This window comes from Dermacentor andersoni, unplaced genomic scaffold (assembly GCF_023375885.2).
Source record: "Dermacentor andersoni unplaced genomic scaffold, qqDerAnde1_hic_scaffold ctg00000276.1, whole genome shotgun sequence".
Classification (NCBI taxonomy): domain Eukaryota; kingdom Metazoa; phylum Arthropoda; class Arachnida; order Ixodida; family Ixodidae; genus Dermacentor; species Dermacentor andersoni.
In genome coordinates, this window is record NW_027314968.1 from 67,806 (window position 1) to 87,625 (window position 19,820).

At 43.3% G+C, this 19,820-nt stretch overlaps 1 protein-coding gene across 1 annotated transcript; it reads left to right on the forward strand.

The window, feature by feature from the left end:
- Nucleotides 1-1,692: 1,692 nt before the first annotated feature.
- LOC126522183 (uncharacterized) lies at nucleotides 1,693-16,120 on the forward strand. Its single transcript, XM_050170924.3, has 10 exons — nucleotides 1,693-2,509; nucleotides 3,509-3,621; nucleotides 3,719-3,974; nucleotides 4,209-4,276; nucleotides 5,174-5,245; nucleotides 7,353-7,418; nucleotides 8,573-8,707; nucleotides 11,871-11,936; nucleotides 14,995-15,214; nucleotides 15,983-16,120. Exons 1-10 carry the CDS (start codon nucleotides 2,314-2,316, stop codon nucleotides 16,090-16,092), a joined length of 1,302 nt encoding a protein of 433 aa, XP_050026881.3. The 5' UTR covers nucleotides 1,693-2,313; the 3' UTR covers nucleotides 16,093-16,120.
- Nucleotides 16,121-19,820: the final 3,700 nt, after the last annotated feature.

The window sequence follows — 19,820 nt, forward strand, 5'->3', positions numbered from 1 at the left end:
GCTATCGCCACAGCGGCAGGTACTGTGTGATTTAATTGCGTCTCGCGCGAATTACACGGTCAATAGTTCAATGCGACGATACAATAGATAACGTTGATTCACTGCATTACATTATTTACAGGGCTTTGGCTGTTCAATCGACTCAAATGCCCTTCACTTTTTTATAAAAAGTGCGCATGCCGAGGACGGCATATATACCTGTGAAAAATGTATACCCTTAGGGTCACGTGAAATCAATATTTCCGATGGGCTGATGCGTATTAAGGTAAGTCGTGAGCAAGTAGCCCAGACGCAGAGAACGTTTAATATGAATATTAATGCGAACAGCATTCTTGGCCCCGTCAGAACAGTAGTATTTCAGGCTATCTAGCTATCGACCCACCAAGAATATCCACCGATGCGCGAAGATAGTGCAGCCTGAAAATGGTGGGCCGTTCCAGTGAGCATGTGCAATGATTCTGTGCGCGCTCTTCAATGAACCTGTTCGATGCCAACTTTTGTGACTGTTTACATGTCTGTGGGCTTGCGCGTACTTCACGGCGGCGACGCCAGAAGGCACAACGTGTCCATGAGGAAGCGAGAGAGCTACAGGAGCCCGGCTGCAGGTACCCGCGTCACAGATGCGTTTCGGCTAATCGAATACTTTGATAGTCATATCGTACATGAGTTCTGCCCGATTTCTTGGTAGCTTGGCATGCAGGCTGAAATGAAGGTGCCTGTTCGACTAATGTAATTCATTGAGACGATTCCGTCGCACGGCGCGCGAGCTGTGCTAAACGATAAATCTTTTTGCTATACCGTCGTCTAAGCACTTTTGCTCTCGAGTGTAGAATTATCATGATGTGTTGAAAGCATGCGTGCGCATACCGAAGGCAAGATGCTTAATTGAAGTTTAAAGTATTTCTTCCCTCCTTTCCCTTCCCCTCTCTCTAATTTTTTGTATATGATGTATCACGTGAGCTTGGAGTTGCGCTAAAGAGAGAGGGACAGCTGCAGGTAGAAAGATATAATGGACCTAATAGTTAATAAACCTTGAGTGCCCCTTTGGGACACTTGTTACGTCTTACCATCAGCCACATTTAAATGGTATCAGTAGTCATAAAAATAGTAACGACCTTTTTTTTTTTCTTTTTGACCAATATATACTGGCCGTATTTTTTAACTGCTAACAGCTCAGGCCTGAGCTATTACTCCGGCTCTAAGTTCAATCACTTCTGTGACAAAAATACCCTGACGATGTACCAGGCACACACAACTAAATGCAGGCCACATGCACCACAGGAGGAAAGAAACGTATCGAAAATTTGATTCATAACGTACACTGCGGTTATTCAGGTTATCACACCTAAGCACGTGAGACACGAACAGATCTTTATGTTCCGCGAATCGGTTCGCGTGAGGGTGGAGATTCAATAATAATGACAGGTGGTGTCGAAATCCACGGCCCAGCGATGTCCTCATCAACGTAATAAACGTTGATCTTGAAGGCCATGCTGTTGCTTGCAGCAGAAGGCGGAAGTGGTTGCGGGAGTCAGAAACACGTCATAGACGTCAAATTCGGCGCTGAGGATCCTCAAAAAGGTATTATCAAGATAAGATAACGCGATATTTAAATGGTTCCTTAAGCATATTGCAAATAGGTAGTATTTAATCCATGGCGCATCGACAATTTCAATTGGTATTAGATATCAAAGGCTATGCTTTTGCGGCCTGCACACGACGGAACTGAGATTACGGCATGGCCGACATGTGTTAAAGGTTGTGCATAAACGTTTTTTAATTTTTCTTTTCTCCACTGCCATGTGGCAACACAGAGCACACACATTCAGTACCTCCATAAATTCGCATACGGTGTCAGCAGTCTATGCATATTTACTACAAGCCATACAAGACTATAAAAGCGTGTGTACGTCTTTGTGCAAAGCCCTGCTACCCTAGCTCCTGCTATCGTCGCTGCTTCCCTCGCCATATTTCTGCATACGCCACGTTTTTTTTTCATTCTTATATTCCTATTCCTATATATTCATATTTCCTTTTTCTATATCTCTTTTATATCTTTTTTATATCTCTTTTATATTATCTTTTATATCTTTATTACTGTATCTATATATATAGCTTAATTTCAGTGTAGTGCCGTGATTCTTTTTTCTTTTAAGTTTTCTCTGTAAGTGCTTATTTTGTATGTGTGTATTCAGTGTATAGTTCCTTCATCTTTAATTATATATATATAACTTTTTTTATTACTTTTTGTACTTTTGTAGGCTTCGTATTTATTTCTTTGTGTTAGTGTGCTTTTTATATTTGTCCTTGAAAATGTCAGCGCCGACGCACGCGTATGTGGAATATGAGGACGGAGGCAAGGCGATCGTCTCGGTAAGCCTCATAAAGGATTTCAGTCCCAACGACATGAACGATTTGGCGTCCAACAAGCGCATTTATTGGAGAGACCATGGAAAAGGCTTCGAAGGCGAGGAAGGTTACTACTCCGGCAACGTCATGGTGTTGGGATGTGAGTATATATCAACTTTCAACACTTCATTTGCTTCGCGGGGGTCGATCGCAGGGCAAAGTTGTGACTGGTGTTGTAGATGTCGCGGGGGGCTTTTCTCGTAGCTGGGTGCTTTTTTGTTTTTTCGTTGCGACGATATATTGAATTTTTCACAAGTACTTCTCCAGGAGGGCACATGTAACAGGCAAACGGAGGCCTCAGGAAAGCACCTGAGATTATAGTAACAGGTGCAGATCGCGGTGCTTTGCGCTGCATTTCATGCAGCCTCTATGTCGCTAAATGAAGCATGCACACAGCGCTGTGTGCGCGTTCCTTTATTGGGTCCAGTTATCGTAACGAGTCCTGATCGACGAGATTAGTGCTGCGATGTTATGGCGATGACTTTTCCAACGTTATTCCTTCTCGGAGCATCAGTGGTCATAGTGACGCTCCGACCGCGCTAGAGTGGCATAGAATCGGCGTAAGGCATTGTCACATAATCGCGGCCTATCTTAGCATACAACTCACGGTGCGATCGTGGTTATAACATAGGCGGCTTATATGTCATTGATAAAGGAAATGGGAAAATAACTGAAAAAAATGTAGCCTTGTATGTGCTCGCCACGCGTTACTTGGTCTGAAATTGGGCCTCGTTGCCGACTCTACCGAAAATTTTAGCTCAACAGACCCTATGTTTCTCATTTGACACGTGCGACATGTGTTCAAAAGAACGGAAACCTGCTGCATCAAGACTTAACCTGTGTTAATTAACACACGTTAGCACGCAACATGTTAACGGATGTGATGTGAAGCAACAAAATGCCCATGCTTTAGTGTGCTTGTTTTGGGGCACTTACTGCTTCCGCTTGTTACTTTTCCTTTTCTGTATGTCTTGTAGAATCCCTCAGTTATATTTAGCGCCTAATGTGGCACCTAATAGCGCCTAATATGGCATTTGCGATGACCATCACAAATGCCATATTTTATTGTAATCAGCATTTTGTTTACATTATCCTTCAGGTGGCAAAGCTGATTTGATTGCCAGGATGTCAAAGCAGCACAAGCCTGTTCCCATGGACGTGTTTGAGCAATCAAGTGAGAGACATCGCCACAAGCAGAAGCCAGCCCTCAAGGTAATAATAATGATAATAATGCTTTAACAATTGCAAAGTTTGCCGAAACAAATATTATGCAACTTCATTTTCCTCTTGCCATTTACATTATTACTAGGATGTACCAACAAAGGAAAAGCGGCGCCGATTAGAAAGTGCAAAAAAATCAAGAATGCAGAAGATCCTTGAGAAGAAATCTGCTGTTGGAGATACGGACTCCAGCAGTGAAGATGAGTTGGTGCCCCGGAAGATGCTGAAGAAAGCGGAAAATGAAATTGCAGGGCTGAAAAACAAGTTAAGAATATCCGAGCAGCAGCGGATTGAAGAGCGGCAGCAGAACCACAAACTCCACAGCTTACTCGAGGAGAGGATGAGTGAGCAATAATTTATTTTTAAATGACGGTGTCACTTTGCTTAGAAATTTATTTTTGCAGTATTGTGTGGCCTCACAAGTGTGCTGTCAGTCCTTGTGCATGAATGGTGTAGTAAAATGCCTCAGCATGCCAGCTAAGGTTTTAGATTAATGCTAGTCAGTGGAATTAATTGTGCTATGTGTGGACATTTATGTGACAATTATGATTGTGTTTATGTAAATGTGCACCATGCAGATTCCATGGAGGCCTCCATAATTGAGGCACTAAGAAAAGAAGTTCGTGCGGCAAGGCTGCCTTCACAGGTATGTAATGTGGCATGTTGATATTTTATGGGGAGCAAAATTTCATGATTTTGAAATGTCAAATCAAGTCATGCACTGTTTCCCATGGACAGATTTATAAATTTGGTTACTTGACGATCTAGTTTAACCTTTTGCTGCCACAATCACACTTCTATCATGACATTTCTTTGGCAGCTGACATGATTTGCACCCATAGTACTTGATATAGAATTTCTCATCTAAGCAGCAGCAAAATAATATTTGTCGATCTAAGTACACGAGTCTAGCTGCATCCTAATAAACAACTAATAAATGACACTTCTGTATTGTGAGATCATGCACTGATCTCACATTTTGCAAAACTTTAGCCTGTTTACCTTTAACCATGGAGGAAGGAAAAAGATAGGTTGGAGCGTACCGCAACGCGATTGAAGCCAACCTGGTGACCCAACCTGTGGTCGCATGCCGAAGTTTGCGGCTGGTTTTAGTGTTCCCACTCTGCAGGCAGAGCCACGGCAAGGCAGCTGAACAAGCGTGCACCGAATAAATATTGGCATAGCTACTGGGAACCAAACGTCTTAGCAGATCTCGACCAAAGAGGTCACATGTTGGGCCACTACTGTGGCTTCATGGAGCGTTCGCTTGCCAAGGCTGGCTGCCTGACGTAATGCTCCCTCCTATATCTTTCCTTCCTCCATGCATTTAACTGCACAATTATCAATGCATATCTCTAAGCACGTGGGAATCTAATAGCTACAGCAATTTGTCTAAAGCAGCTAAACTTTTTAATTTGCAGTAACGTTTTGTGTCAAAAACAAAACCCTACAAGCCTTAATGGCCTTACTCTTTTACCAGTGCCTATTGGAGAAAATGTAAATGGACTTCTGATAACTGTACTGTTCTTCAATTGCCCTTTAGGGTTGTGCTGCAAATGTTTGCAGCGATCATTTGCAACAAACAGTCCGGGAAGCTCCCATGAAGCCATGTGAGGTGAGAACTTCATTGGCATTGGTATATTTATTTGTTAGAAATGACTATGCATTATGCATTGCTCATTATTTATGTAGTCAACTTTAAAACAAATCTAACTTACCACGAAATGCTAGTGTAAACTTGATGGTATTGAGCTTTGGTGTCGTATATTTTATGCTGAATTATAATTTAAGGTAATCAAACCAAGGAATGGGGAGTGTGTGTTACTCAACAGCATTTCTAGTTTGCATATGTACGGCTTTGTTATGCACTATGCACATTTCGTGCATGTTAGTGCACGTAATACTGTACTTATGGCTATATACTAGTTACTGTGGATAAGCTTTTCTTTGCTTCTTTGCACATTCCTGCTTGTGTACAGTCTAGCTTCTGTATCACTGGTGAGCACTAGGTAGCATTATTGTGCAATGCATGGAATCCTGCTAATATGTCTGCAGTGTAGATTTCTCAGCGACAAGATCGTTACAATTGTTCGCTGAAATAAAAATGTATTTCGCAGTGCAAGAAATAATGTGTAAACTTTCATTAAGGGTTATGTTTCAATGCAGTAGCAGTATAATTAGCAGAGTGGCAAATTGAGTGAATTGGCATTCGTTGTCAAATAAACATAACAGCACTAACAACAAGGGAGAAAAAATGTACGACACAGGAAAGTGCCCGTAGCACTAGCTGTTACTTCCGTTTCAAATTTAGCTAAAGTTATACCCACCACTGTGGTTCAGCCACTGCGACGTCCTACCACAGAGCACAAAGTAAAAAGAAATAATTATCAGTGTTGTGAGCCACAATCCAATGAAGCCAGAATTCAAAACCGTTCATGCATCAATTTATGTGTACATTGACGAACCTGAGGTTTTAAAAAAGTATCTGGAGCCCTTTACATGGCTTTTCTCATAATCTTTGGGATTCACGTCCAAAGGCCAGGTTATTATATCTCCTTTGCATTAAACAGCCATAGGCAGAAAAAGCTGATACTCGCTCATACTTGCTCGCCTATATATTTGGAGGCTATGCACTCACTCGCAGTCATTGGCACTTGCATTCATGAAAGAAAGAAAATATTCCCGCGTAGTGCAATACAAAATGGTATACAGTATCATGTGGCATTTGCAGTTGCTTGCATTGACACTTAATGGTACCCAGTCATGATAATTCTTGCATCCACAACCATTCACTCACATTACATTCACTCGCACTTGTGGACAGCCACCTATTATACTCGCATTCACTGAAACTCGCTGCCACCAAATTTCATTCATAGTCGTGTTTATCAGCACTTGCTGTTATCCATACGTCCCCTCAAGCTTGTTAACACTCCCATTCATACACACATCCTTGCACCTATCATTACTCACTAGCACCCTCCTATGCCTGTGAAATAAGCGTGGAGCAAGTACGAGTTGGTATACTTGTGAACATTTTGACCTATACAAATTAAAAGCTGGTGTTTTTCTTCCAGCGCAGCAATATGCAATAGTATAATTATTCACTACAAGTTTCTGGGGCTTTACTAGTTCTCAACAGTAGTGATAGCATGTAGTGCTCTGCAGTGTTGCATAGTTGTCACACATGAGGCAACACATGGGCCGTAGTATTTCCGCCAGCAAGATAACCTTATGCATTCAGCTGAAGAGCACCATGTAGTGTGACACAAATTTTTACGTGGTTTAAAGCTTCAAATATTGGGTAAGCTTGCATTGAATTTAGACTGAAGAATGCACACACTTCAGGTTGTCCCCATGCAGCAACCAAATGAACAATCAGTGTTTTATGTTTCTCTTTCCTGTTGTGCTGTGTCATTCCTACATTCTGCTCCCAAGCAATCGTTTTTTCTAGCCCAGACATATGTTTAAGTAATAGCTGACACGCACGCTTCTTGCTTCTCGGTCTAGATCTATGTGTTTTGAGCCATTGGCAAGGAAGGTGGCAGGTTAGGCCCTGTTTAATTTCAGAAAAGGGCTCAAAAAGAACTTTGCCATTGCTCTTAGACACTTCGCATAGCTTCTTTATAGTTCATGTGCTAATGCTGATAAGTCTGTGGCCTACACATTTAAAGAATTGATGTGTGGTGGTAATTGCAATGTGGTTGGTTCCTGGATTTCAGGATAATTTCATTCAGGAGAACTCCCGAATGGCAATTGATGAACAAGAGTCTACCACGCTGTATGAGGTATGTATACACAATACATGAAAGCCCAGCTAGTGTGTTTTGCATGGGGCTGCGAAAAATTAAGATCTGGAAATCTGAACAGCCAGAACGAAGACAGATTTGTACGCATTTGGTTTGTACTTTGCAAGCCTAATGTAGCAGCCACGGGACTATAAATGATATTGTTGCTTTCGCCACTTTATCTAAGAGAGCGGATGCTGAAGTGCGTGGGCGAAAGCACTGTCTTGTTAATTTTTAGCAGAATAAGATGACCTAGTGAACATTGTCTTTAGCTGTTTTGGATTGCGAGCACTTTTTTCTTGAAGCTAAGCTTTTTTCCTATATTTTTCTATCTCCCCTTTTCCTAAGCCTGTGTTTGGCATGGTTGCTGCTGCTGTGGTATCCTTGTAGGTATGATTCTGGATATGTATATGCAGGTTTATATGCAAAGATTGCAGGCTCCAGCACTTGGGCTGACATAGCTCTGTACGCTCTCGGACTCACTAATGCCAGTTAGCATGCTATATTCTGGATAAAAAGAAAGTTGCTATTTAAGATGTGGGTATAATGATGACTTGAAGGTATTTTTAAATCACACTGACCTCTTAATGGAATAACATGTTATATCCAGTGGCACCTTGGGTTTAGGCATTCGGCATGTGCCACTGTGACCCAAGGGGGTACAGAATCATTAAATTTAGCTAGATGTGTGCCATACAAACATCATGATGTTGCTTTTGTCATTGTTGCATCGCTGCATGCAGTAGACATCTCACAATGTGTATCTGCATCTGCTTTGTTTGGCATTTGCAATATGGCATAACCTGTGAGCAGTGTAGTGCATAAAGAAAAAGAAATTGCATGAGACACTTGCGCACATATGTTTATGGTGAACAAACATAAACATTGCATAATTAAAATTACAGGTCCCACAGGGTGAAAGTAAACACTATTATATGCACCTTTACTTTTATAGCACTTCATTAAGCATGCCACTAAGACTTTGCTTCACGTTGACTCCAGTGTGTCTTGGATCTGCATAATTATTTTTTGGTGTTCTGCATGGGCTGCCACACTGTATTGCTCAGTTGTATTTGTTCTCTAACCTGCATCTATTGTACACCCTTGAGGTACTCGTTGCTATGATGTGCAATCAACTTGCTATTTGTGTTCAGGATTTGGATCTCGGCACTGCCCCAATGGATGGGGCACTGCCAGCTCATTGCGAGTCGGCAAAGCCCAGCTGCGTACTTGGGCCTCGAGAAGAGGTGGCAGGCAGCCAGGTAGCCAGCCATGTGCCTTCCACCCATGTGAGTGTATAGATTTATCCTGATAATTTGCACCTGCTAAGCCGCTATGCTTGCTAGACAAAGCCTAGCGAAGTGTTTATTTCCTCTTGTTAAACATTGTGTCATACTGAAGAACTAACATTGCCATGAATGCACTTGCAGTTGGTCTGCTTGAATTTTCGAATCGTACTTTGTATACTAGTTTATGCCAACTCAATATGAGAATCGTGCTATGCGGATAGAGCTATCTGCCTCCTGCTCAGAAGGCACAGTACGCACCTCTTTGGCCTCTGCTTCACGTAGATGGCAACCCCAGACTGACCCACCCGGGAGAAATCTGTAGTTGCCCTTTCCTATCCTCCTCTCTAATCTTTGTCTTTCTCTTGCTTTCGATCTTCCCTGTTTCCTCTTGGCTTCCTCTTACTTCCACTTTTTCCAAACAGCAAGGGTTAACCTTCTGTGGGATAGCCAACCTTGGTTATAACAGATTTGGTTATAGTAGGGTACGTACAGCTGGCGCCTGCAGGATGTGTTTTTTCACGGTCTTGTATCATCCCCTTGTTGGGCTCCATATGGAGGTCGGTGGTTGGCGGTGCTGCCGAATTTCCGCATATATTTATGGCATGTTCTTTTCCCCCACTTGCTGATCACCCTCATAAACGAGGGCGCACCGAAGAAGTATTTAGCTTCTATGGCCAACATGCTGAAAACTTTCCCAAATTCCATGTCATACATTCCGAGAAAACCGCAATGTCAGTGAGAATGATCTCCTTTTCTGGTGTCGAAATCAATAACCGATGTTCTTGGTCAAGGCTATAAACTTTCCAAACTTCCTAGTGGAGATCTCCTTTTAGAACTCCGAGATAAAAATCAATATGAAAGGCTGCCGAATCTTGTCTTTTGGCGACGTTCCAGTGAATGTGACGCCGCATCGCACCATGAACACCAGCCGTGGTGTTGTATTTGATAGTGACCTGATTGATCTGACAGAGGCTGAACTACTTGAAGGCTGGGGTGACCAGAATGTGATCAGTGTAAAACGAATCAAGATGAGGTGCGATGGTAAAGAAATACAGACTAAGCATCTTATTCTCACATTCGGCTCATGTGTTCTGCCTGAAACAATCGAGGCAGGCTATGTGAAGATCAGGGTCAGGCCATATATACCAAATTTCCTCCGATGCTTTAAATGTCAAAGGTTCGGCCACAGTTCCCAGAACTGCTATGGCTGAATAACCTGTGCCAAATGGCAGCGACCATGAACATCCGTCCGAGTCATGCGCGAACACTGCACACTGAATTGTGAAGGGGAGCACCCTGCGTACTCGCGGTCCTGCCCATCTTGGAAAAAAGGAAAAGAAACAATGGCAATCAAAATCAAAGAGCAAATTTCGTTTAAAGAGGCACGCAGGCATGTATCCTTCTTGCCAAAGTGGCGCGTCGGGGCAGTGCCACATCCGCCTCCAGCGGCTGTCCGGCCCGTACACAGTGAGCCGGCAGTGCCGTCACCTGCCCCCTGGGCGGTTGCAGCTGGCGCTGTTCCACCGTCCGAGATCAAGGGGCCATCGACCTCTGGGCTGGTGGCCTCAAAGGCCTCATCACTTAAGAGGCTTTCTCGACAAACAAATCTCTCTCAAGAGCCGGTGTCCAGCGCCTCGCAGGAGGCGATGGACACAACACTTAGTCAAACGGCACCACCAGCGCCTTAGGGGCGGCGAGAATCTTGACCGTTCCATAACAGAGAAACATCGCATTATGGGACCGGCAAAGGGCCCTGTAACCTAACTTTTCTTGTTAGACACACAGCACTAACCTCGTTCCCATATGGATACGCAAATATTGCAATGGAACGTGAGCGGACTTCTTCACAACCTTGACGATGTTAAAGAACTCCTCCGCAAATTCACTCCAAAGGTGCCATGTGTACAAGAAACACGCCTAAAATTAATGCAGACCAACTTTCTAAGGCAATATGCCACTTTCCGCAAAGTCCGTGATGATGCACGCGCCTTCTCAGGGCGTGTAGCCGTAATAGTCTATAAGGGCGTTGAATGTCTGCAAATAAATCTCTGAACCCCCCTCGAGACAGTTGCATTACGAGCTGTGCTATTTGGTCAGCTAATCACGGTTAGTTTGATGTACGTCTCCCCTTCCTGTCAACTTACTAAAGCAGAGTTTCACAGCTTGATCGATGAACTTCCTCCACCATATGTAGTCGCGGTGATCTAAATGCACATAGGCCCATGTGGGGCAAGACATGTGCGGATGCGTGTGGGCGCCTGATAGAAAATTTTGTTTTCTTCAGGTGCATGCTTATTGAACAAAAAAGAACCAACATACTACACTGTTACACATAAAATATACTCGTCCATAGACTTGAGCATAGTTTCGAGCTCACTATTTCCGTACCCGGAGTGGTCTGTTCTGAAGAATCCCTATGGGAGTGACTACTTCCCAATTACATTAAAGGTAACAAAACCAGATGCATGCTGTCCGCATTTTCTTTGATGAAACCTCGAATCTGCAAACTGGGAACTTTTCCGAGAACTCTTATATTTAGGCGGTGATAACAATTCTGATTTTAACGTAGATGATGCTGTGGCATACCTAACTAATTGTGTTATTGATGCTGCAACAAAATGTATTAAACAATTTAACGGACTGGCAACGAATCGTCGCAATCCATGGTGGAATGACGAATCTAGGAAAGCCCTCAAAAATCAAAACAAAGCTTGGGGATTGTTTCACAATTCTCTAACAGCTGAAAACCTTATTTCATTGTGGCCAGAATATTGTCTCAGGCTTTTGCTATCCTGAGGTTTGACTATGTGTTAATTGAATGCTACACTAATGAACTTGTTTGGCGTGGGACAATTTGTGTTTATAGCATTGAAGAACCATTTATAAAAAAAAAACTTTTAATGTATCTCCAGATAGGTTCTGCTTACGTAGTTTGTAGTTTACTTTTTGCCAGTGGCGATGCTGGCTAGTCTTATAGCACGTGCTTGGTGCACAAGCAATGTGGAAATGAGATATAATCACATTCACTGATTATGCATGCTTATTGTATGCAGTCTTCTGTAGGGTATTCTTTCTAATGTCAGGTTTGATATTTTTTGTGTAAAACAGAAATACTAGGAAAGGTAGGTTGGCTAACCACATAGGTGTGCTGCTTTTATTTCAGGGGCCAGTCCCAGTACGTGCAGAGCTGGGTGTGGAAGCTCCACTCTTCACACCAGTTGGTGGAAAGGCAAGCTGTGTTTGCTTATCTCAATCAAACTAGTTTGTCATTATAAACGAAAATATGTGCCGAGTACTTTACTCGGTACTAACTGTGGAGCTTAGTGTATGCAGTTGTCAAAGCAGCCAGTACAGCAGTGTTCTGAAGAAATAACAGGTGCTGACGTGCTAGTATTTCAAGTTCATTCGCAGTGCATATAAAGATTAATAAAGGCACAATCAACAAACTTATTTTCACGCCTTTTTTCGCAGTGGAGTTTGGCATCATCATTTGGGTTAGTCATCCAGCATACCCTTGCTAGCTTGTTAGGTGCAGAGAATACTAGTTGTACATTCAATCGCTGGCCAATCTTTTTCGAGTTGTGTGATAACTTATGTATTTAATAAAAAGAAAAGCCTCGCAGTTAAAAAACAATTTGTCCTGGTCCGGGACTCGAACCTGGGACCACTGCCTTTTCGGGGCAGCTGCTCTACCATCTGAGCTAACCTGGCGGCTAGCAGATGGCAGGGCGAAGTCGAACTTGTTGACAACTCGAAGCAATCAAAGGCAAGAGTTTGACCTAATATTTCTGCGGAAAACCGCAAGGTAAATAGGGGCGTGCCAAGGCATTGATAATCCGCAACCGCAAATCATTCGCAGCCACGACTGTAGGCAACATTCAGTACGAGAAAAGAGAGCAAAAATCAAGTTTGGTTTAAATTTTCTCGGCTGCTAATCAACCCCTTCTTTTTCTGCAAGAATATCTTGGCAATTGCTATGAACGGTTGGATGTCTGCTTTACCCTTTATTAATTACTTCTCTCCAACTTGCGGGTTTCTGTAGAACTATTAGGTCAAACTCTTGCCTTTGCTTCGAGTTGTCGACAAATTTGACTTCGCCCTGCTATCTACTAGCCGCTTGGTTAGCTCGGATGGTAGAGCGGCTGCCCTGGAAAGGCAGTGGTCCCAGGTTCGAGTTCCAGACCAGGACAAATTGTTTTTCAACTGCGAGGCTTTTCTTTTTATTAAATACATAAGTTATCACACAACTCGAAAAAGATTGGCCAGCGATTGAATGTACTAGTATTCTCTGCACCTAACAAGCTAGCAAGGGTATGCTGGATGACTAACCCAAATGATGATGCATCATCGTGCATCTGCGGGCAATTACACCTGCAGTGCTTTAGATTCTCTATGTAGGACAAACAGGATGATGCCTGAATGATTGGCTACGGGAGCATAACAATGTAAAGAAATTTGGCAGTTAGTCGGTAGCGTGCCATTGTAGAAAGTGTGGTTGCACCTTTGTTTGACCAGTGCAGTATCTGGGCGGGGCCGGACAGCAGCTGACATGTGGTGTAATAGAAGCTGTTCATATTAAGTACTTAGTAGACAGGTGCGTTTACATTGTGCCCTTGTCACTATACCATAAGGAACTGGCAGCATACGTTCGAGGAGAGAAAAAATAATAGAGTAATGCAGAATGTTGCAGGAAGCTCATTGCATAAAAGATATCTGATATAGTTTAAGTCCTGCATCTGTTGCGCTACCCAATAAAGAAAAACCCATGCTAACGGTGGTATCCTACATGTGCGTGGAATGTGGTTTGGTGAAAGTACCATGTGTTGAACAGTTGCTTATGCTATTGTGTAACATTTAAGAGCTTTTTTTTCAATGCCATGAAACCAGTTGAAGACTAGTGCCCTTTCTGTCCTGTCATCCTTTCTGCATTGTAAGACATTTCTTTTTTCCTCCAGAGGATGAGTACTTCTATTCAATTAGTTCAGCACTGCACGTGACATTAGGTATTGCCTAATGACTCGGGCTCTGAGCAAGGTGTGTGACTATTGTGCAATGCAAAAGAGCAAAAGCAGTGCCAGTGTCCAACTGAAATGACACAGCAAGTCAACATTCCCTTGTCATTGGGGGAAATTGTACAGGGATGCCAAAATGTGTCATGCCTTGTTGTGTCTTTATTCTCGCATTTGCTAGCTGCCTTGCATGACACTGCATTGGCCACCTGCCTTCAGAACTGCATAATTGCCCTCTGTAGTCGTGATGATCATGACCACGGTTTCGTTCGCAGCTGTTGTGACAAGTAGTAGTTCATTGTGACTTGGTGCAATGCATGCTGTCTCACAAACATGGTGGCTATCGAGGATAGTGATTGTACTGTGGCCAGGCTTGCATCCAATCAGCCAGTTACATTGAGATTGTTGTACAATCTGTTGTACAGCCATCTCAGTGGTGAAAAAATTATCGGGATGGACATGTGGTAGTGAATAGCATGCCTCCGACAAAGATGCGGCCACGTCTTGTGCTATGACTGCACTGCAAAGAAAGTACTTCCTCAAGGCCCTTGCCGCTGCGAGCAGCATGAGCAGTCGCGAAATGACATCTGCAGCTCCTGCACTGCTTATACGTGAAGTAGAAACAGGATTTGCGGATTGATTCAGTATAAAAGTGTGTTGGTGTGAACATTTGTTTTTTTTCTTTTCATACCCTTAACAATTCAACATTTGGTTAATTCAGAATTTAGTTCCAGTCCTGTGAAATTTGAATAAATGAGGTTTTACTGTATTACACCCCTTCTTTCACCGCATGTGTAATTTGAGCTCACTGGGGTACTGCAAGAACTGTTTTCAGCCTCAAGGGTAAGATTGCTAGCTCTGGGACAAAGCAGCTCCTTAAGCGTGCAATAAGTTTTACTGTGGTTTTCTACTCTTCTCATCTGCTTCCCTAGACTTTTTCTCAAGTCTAAATAAAAACTAGTATATCCCGTACAAAAGGTGCTTGTCGCTGACTGTGGGATTAAATGTGGTGAATCCTCCGAGGTAGAATTGTTGTCCCTGGGCCATTATCAGTGAAGCTTCATCGACTAGGGCTTCCTACAGTCAGGGCGTAAACTTTTAACCTTTTGCATATATCTTGGTTTTATCCTTGAGTGCCATCACTGTTTGGCAACCTACTTTTCCTTAATAACTGTTACCTTTTTTATCCATTATTTCAAGAACAGAGACTTTTTCTGAGAGTACATATGCTCTTTTGTATTTGAGTAAATAATCTCTTGCAATTTTTATCTTTCGTAGGTTCACATTGGAAATGGCCTATTTATCTGTGCCAACAAGTGGACGTGGGTTAACCAAGCAAAGACAGACAGCACATTTGCCAGAGAGGTTGCCCGGTGCCTGTGGCAGCCACATGAATTGGTCGGCAGGAGCGTGACGGGCAAAATTTGCATGCGCAAACTGAAGGAAGGTGGCGAGGCAAAGCCAGCGTTAACACCAGAAAAACTTGGTGCAGTTCGAAGTAAGTAGACCCTGTCCTGCTAGCTCATGTTTTCATAACGATTGCGAAGTGTTTTGAAGTTAAAGGAGCAATGCCTATCGCATGGTGCTATTTCTGCACAAATATAATGGGCTGTTGGTAAGATGGGGTTGTATAGAGGTGATCTTCTTATATGGGCCGACATAGTTTACATCTACACATCAGGGGCATGCATAGCTGTATGTGCATATTTAGTGATGCGCTCTCACTAACAAAAACTATCACTTAGTTTCTATAGTGGTATTATAGGTGCATTAATCTTTCCTATTAATAGTTCTGCACTGGCATCTATGCAGTGTTTTCCATCTGCATATTCCGCGGTGCTGTAGCGAAAAGCTGTGTAATTTGTGTAGTCACTTGCATGAGCTGGTATATACTTGATAATTTAATGTAAAATATGTGTGGAAATGTATTAGACTATTTCTGTGGTCTTTTATTGCAATTCTGCAGCCATTTATATTGTTTGTAAAACACGAACATTTCACAGAAATGGGAACAAGACAATGCGAGGACGAGCGCTTGCTTTCAACTGTTGTGGTTAATGTTGAAATATCAATTTACGTTGGTAAAAAACTCATAAGCCTCCGTGTTCTATTTTTGCAGTTTCTCTGTGAGATGTTCACGCTTTACACTCAATATCGTGCCAGAACTAGCCCAATCAGTTACGCAGTGGAGCCACCTACTGTGCATGTCAGTTCCAATGGCTTGTGGAATCTAACAGAGCATGCTTTGTTTGCATTTTTTGTGCAGAGTCATACGAGCACTTTGTGGCGCAGCATCCAAGCGCTGTGGACACTGAGGCCAGGAGGCTCAAAGACTTCAACAAGCACCTGGCCACCATGCTGCGTGATGCCAAATAAAGATGGTTTGTGCTGCGTGCCCTAAAAAGTGTCCTCTTTGGAGCTGGCTCATTGCTCGACTGTGCGATTGAAATTCACTCGCTGCAGTGTTGGCAGACGATGTTACTGTGTGCAACTTCATCAGAAATATTGCATGAACAAAAGAACTCGTTCAACACAAATGAGAACACTTGTACAATGTAGCTAAATAAGAATAGCGTCTTTTGCATAGCTGAAGAGAACATTTTCATGTAGCATACACAAACGAGAACGATATCGTTGAGCGTAGCCATGCGAGAACGATATCGTTGAGCGTAGCCATGCGAGAACGATATCGTTGAGCGTAGCTATGCTAGAATAATCTCGTTTAACATAGCTATGCGAGAATAATCTCGTTTAACATACCCATACGAGAACGATCTCGCTTACTGTAGCCATACGAGAATCTCGTTCAGTGACGATGTCCTCTCGTACACATGTGACATACGATGTCGTTGAGTCTACGAAGCAATAATAGCGTAGAGAAGTTCTCGTTCAATTATCGTACATATTTTTTCAATAGGGTGTGCATGCAAATGGTGCTTTTTGCAGAACGCGCATGTGGATTTCTACCAAGCGACGTGCTAAGCATGCCGATGCTGCTCTTTTTAGCACCCGCGCACGCATTTGTGCGAAAACGCGTTTTAAGCATGCACATGCATCTTTTGGTAGACGCGGATGAAGTTTTCTGCAAAACCACAAGATGTGCATGCAAATGGTGCTTTTTGCAGAACGCGCACGTGGATTTCTACCAAACGACGTGCTAAGCATACCGATGCTGCTATTTTTAGCACCCGCGCACGCATTTGTGCGAAAACGCGTTTTAAGCATGCACATGCATCTTTTGGTAGACGCGGATGAAGTTTTCTGCAAAACCACAAGATGTGCATGCAAATGGTGCTTTTTGCAGAACGCGCACGTGGATTTCTACCAAACGACGTGCTAAGCATGCCGATGCTGCTCTTTTTAGCACCCGCGCACGCATTTGTGCGAAAACGCGTTTTAAGCATGCACATGCATCTTTTGATAGACGCGGATGAAGTTTTCTGCAAAACCACAAGATGTGCATGCAAATGGTGCTTTTTACAGAACGCGCACGTGGATTTCTACCAAACAACGTGCTAAGCATGCCGATGCTGCTCTTTTTAGCACCCGCGCACGCATTTGTGCGAAAACGCGTTTTAAGCATGCACATGCATCTTTTGGTAGACGCGGATGAAGTTTTCTGCAAAACCACAAGATGTGCATGCAAATGGTGCTTTTTGCAGAACGCGCACGTGGATTTCTACCAAACGACGTGCTAAGCATGCCGATGCTGCTCTTTTTAGCACCCGCGCACGGATTTGTGCGAAAACGCGTTTTAAGCATGCACATGCATCTTTTGGTAGACGCGGATGAAGTTTTCTGCAAAACCACAAGATGTGCATGCAAATGGTGCTTTTGGCAGAACGCGCACGTGGATTTCTACCAAACGACGTGCTAAGCATGCCGATGCTGCTCTTTTTAGCACCCGCGCACGCATTTGTGCGAAAACGCGTTTTAAAAATGCACATGCATCTTTTGGTAGACGCGGATGAAGTTTTCTGCAAAACCACAAGATGTGCATGCAAATGGTGCTTTTTGCAGAACGCGCACGTGGATTTCTACCAAACGACGCGCTAAGCATGCCGATGCTGCTCTTTTTAGCACCCGCGCACGGATTTGTGCGAAAACGCGTTTTAAGCATGCACATGCATCTTTTGGTAGACGCGGATGAAGTTTTGTGCAAAACCACAAGATGTGCATGCAAATGGTGCTTTTGGCAGATCGCGCACGTGGATTTCTACCAAACGACGTGCTAAGCATGCCGATGCTGCTCTTTTTAGCACCCGCGCACGCATTTGTGCGAAAACGCGTTTTAAGCATGCACATGCATCTTTTGGTAGACGCGGATGAAGTTTTCTGCAAAACCACAAGATGTGCATGCAAATGGTGCTTTTTGCAGAACGCGCACGTGGATTTCTACCAAACGACGTGCTAAGCATGCCGATGCTGCTCTTTTTAGCAGCCGCGCACGCATTTGTGCGAAAACGCGTTTTAAGCATGCACATGCATCTTTTGGTAGACGCGGATGAAGTTATCTGCAAAACCACAAGATGTGCATGCAAATGGTGCTTTTTGCAGAACGCGCATGTGGATTTCTACCAAGCGACGTGCTAAGCATGCTGATGCTGCTCTTTTTAGCACCCGCGCACGCATTTGTGCGAAAACGCGTTTTAAGCATGCACATGCATCTTTTGGTAGACGCGGATGAAGTTTTCTGCAAAACCACAAGATGTGCATGCAAATGGTGCTTTTTGCAGAACGCGCACGTGGATTTCTACCAAACGACGTGCTAAGCATGCCGATGCTGCTCTTTTTAGCACCCGCGCACGCATTTGTGCGAAAACGCGTTTTAAGCATGCACATGCATCTTTTGGTAGACGCGGATGAAGTTTTCTGCAAAACCACAAGATGTGCATGCAAATGGTGCTTTTTGCAGAACGCGCACGTGGATTTCTACCAAACGACGTGCTGAGCATGCCGATGCTGCTCTTTTTAGCACCCGCGCACGGATTTGTGCGAAAACGCGTTTTAAGCATGCACATGCATCTTTTGGTAGACGCGGATGAAGTTTTGTGCAAAACCACAAGATGTGCATGCAAATGGTGCTTTTGGCAGAACGCGCACGCGGATTTCTACCAAACGACGTGCTAAGCATGCCGATGCTGCTCTTTTTAGCACCCGCGCACGCATTTGTGCGAAAACGCGTTTTCGCACAAATGGTTCTAAAGTTGCGCCAGTTTTGAGTGACATTTATCTAAGTCGCGTTAATAGAAAACTACAAAACAATCTTAAGGAATTGGCGGTGCATGCGTTTAGATACGTAGACGACTATCTGGTATTTTGTTCTCGCGATAACTACACTAAGAAAGCTACGGATATCTTAAAAGTTTTTAGGGAATGTGGTGGGGGCCTAGGTTTCACGCTAGAGATTATCCAGGACAACAATTTACAGTTTCTAGATCTGTGCTTAACGTTTCAGGATGAGCATGTCTGTTGGCATTATTCGCCTAGGGCCAAGAAGCCATTGCTAGAATATTCTTCTTGCCATTCTAAACTTGTTAAACGGGGGATAGCTTATTCAACTCTTAGGTCTGCCATTACTAAGTCATGTCCGCACAATATGCAACAAAGTTTTTCACAGCAGATAGAAAGGCTTAAAAAAGCTAGCTATCCAGTGCATCTATTATCACTAACCTGCGAAAAACTTGTAAAATGGGTAAAAAGCCCCGGTAAAAAACAAGAAAAACAGAAAAAAGAAACAAAGTTTGCTGTAGTACCCTACATACATAGATTATCCCATGGTTTAAGGAATGTGGCAAATAGGTATGACGTCAGTACCGTTTTCTCGGCCCCACGCAAGTTGTCTAACATGTGCCCTTTGATAAATAGGAGACTTGAACAGGAAGGCAAAAAAAGAAAAGATGATTGCGGAGTAAAACATGTGTCCCCTTTAGTGCCTTGCAACACGGGTATAGTTTACCAGATTCCACTCGAGTGTGGGAAAGCTTACATTGGACAGAGTGGCAGGTGCATTAACATCAGACTAAAAGAACACAAACATTCACTAAACAACCCCAATGCGTCACATTTAGCGGCACATTGTTTCGAGTGTGGTTGCAAACCTT

Coding starts and splice junctions, on each gene's coding strand:
- LOC126522183 (XM_050170924.3), top strand. CDS start 2,314: ATGTCAGCGCCGACGCACGCGTATGTGGAATATGAGGACGGAGGCAAG. Junction 3,622..3,718: donor AGCAGAAGCCAGCCCTCAAG/GTAATAATAATG, acceptor CATTATTACTAG/GATGTACCAACAAAGGAAAA. Junction 8,708..11,870: donor GCCATGTGCCTTCCACCCAT/GTGAGTGTATAG, acceptor CTTTTATTTCAG/GGGCCAGTCCCAGTACGTGC.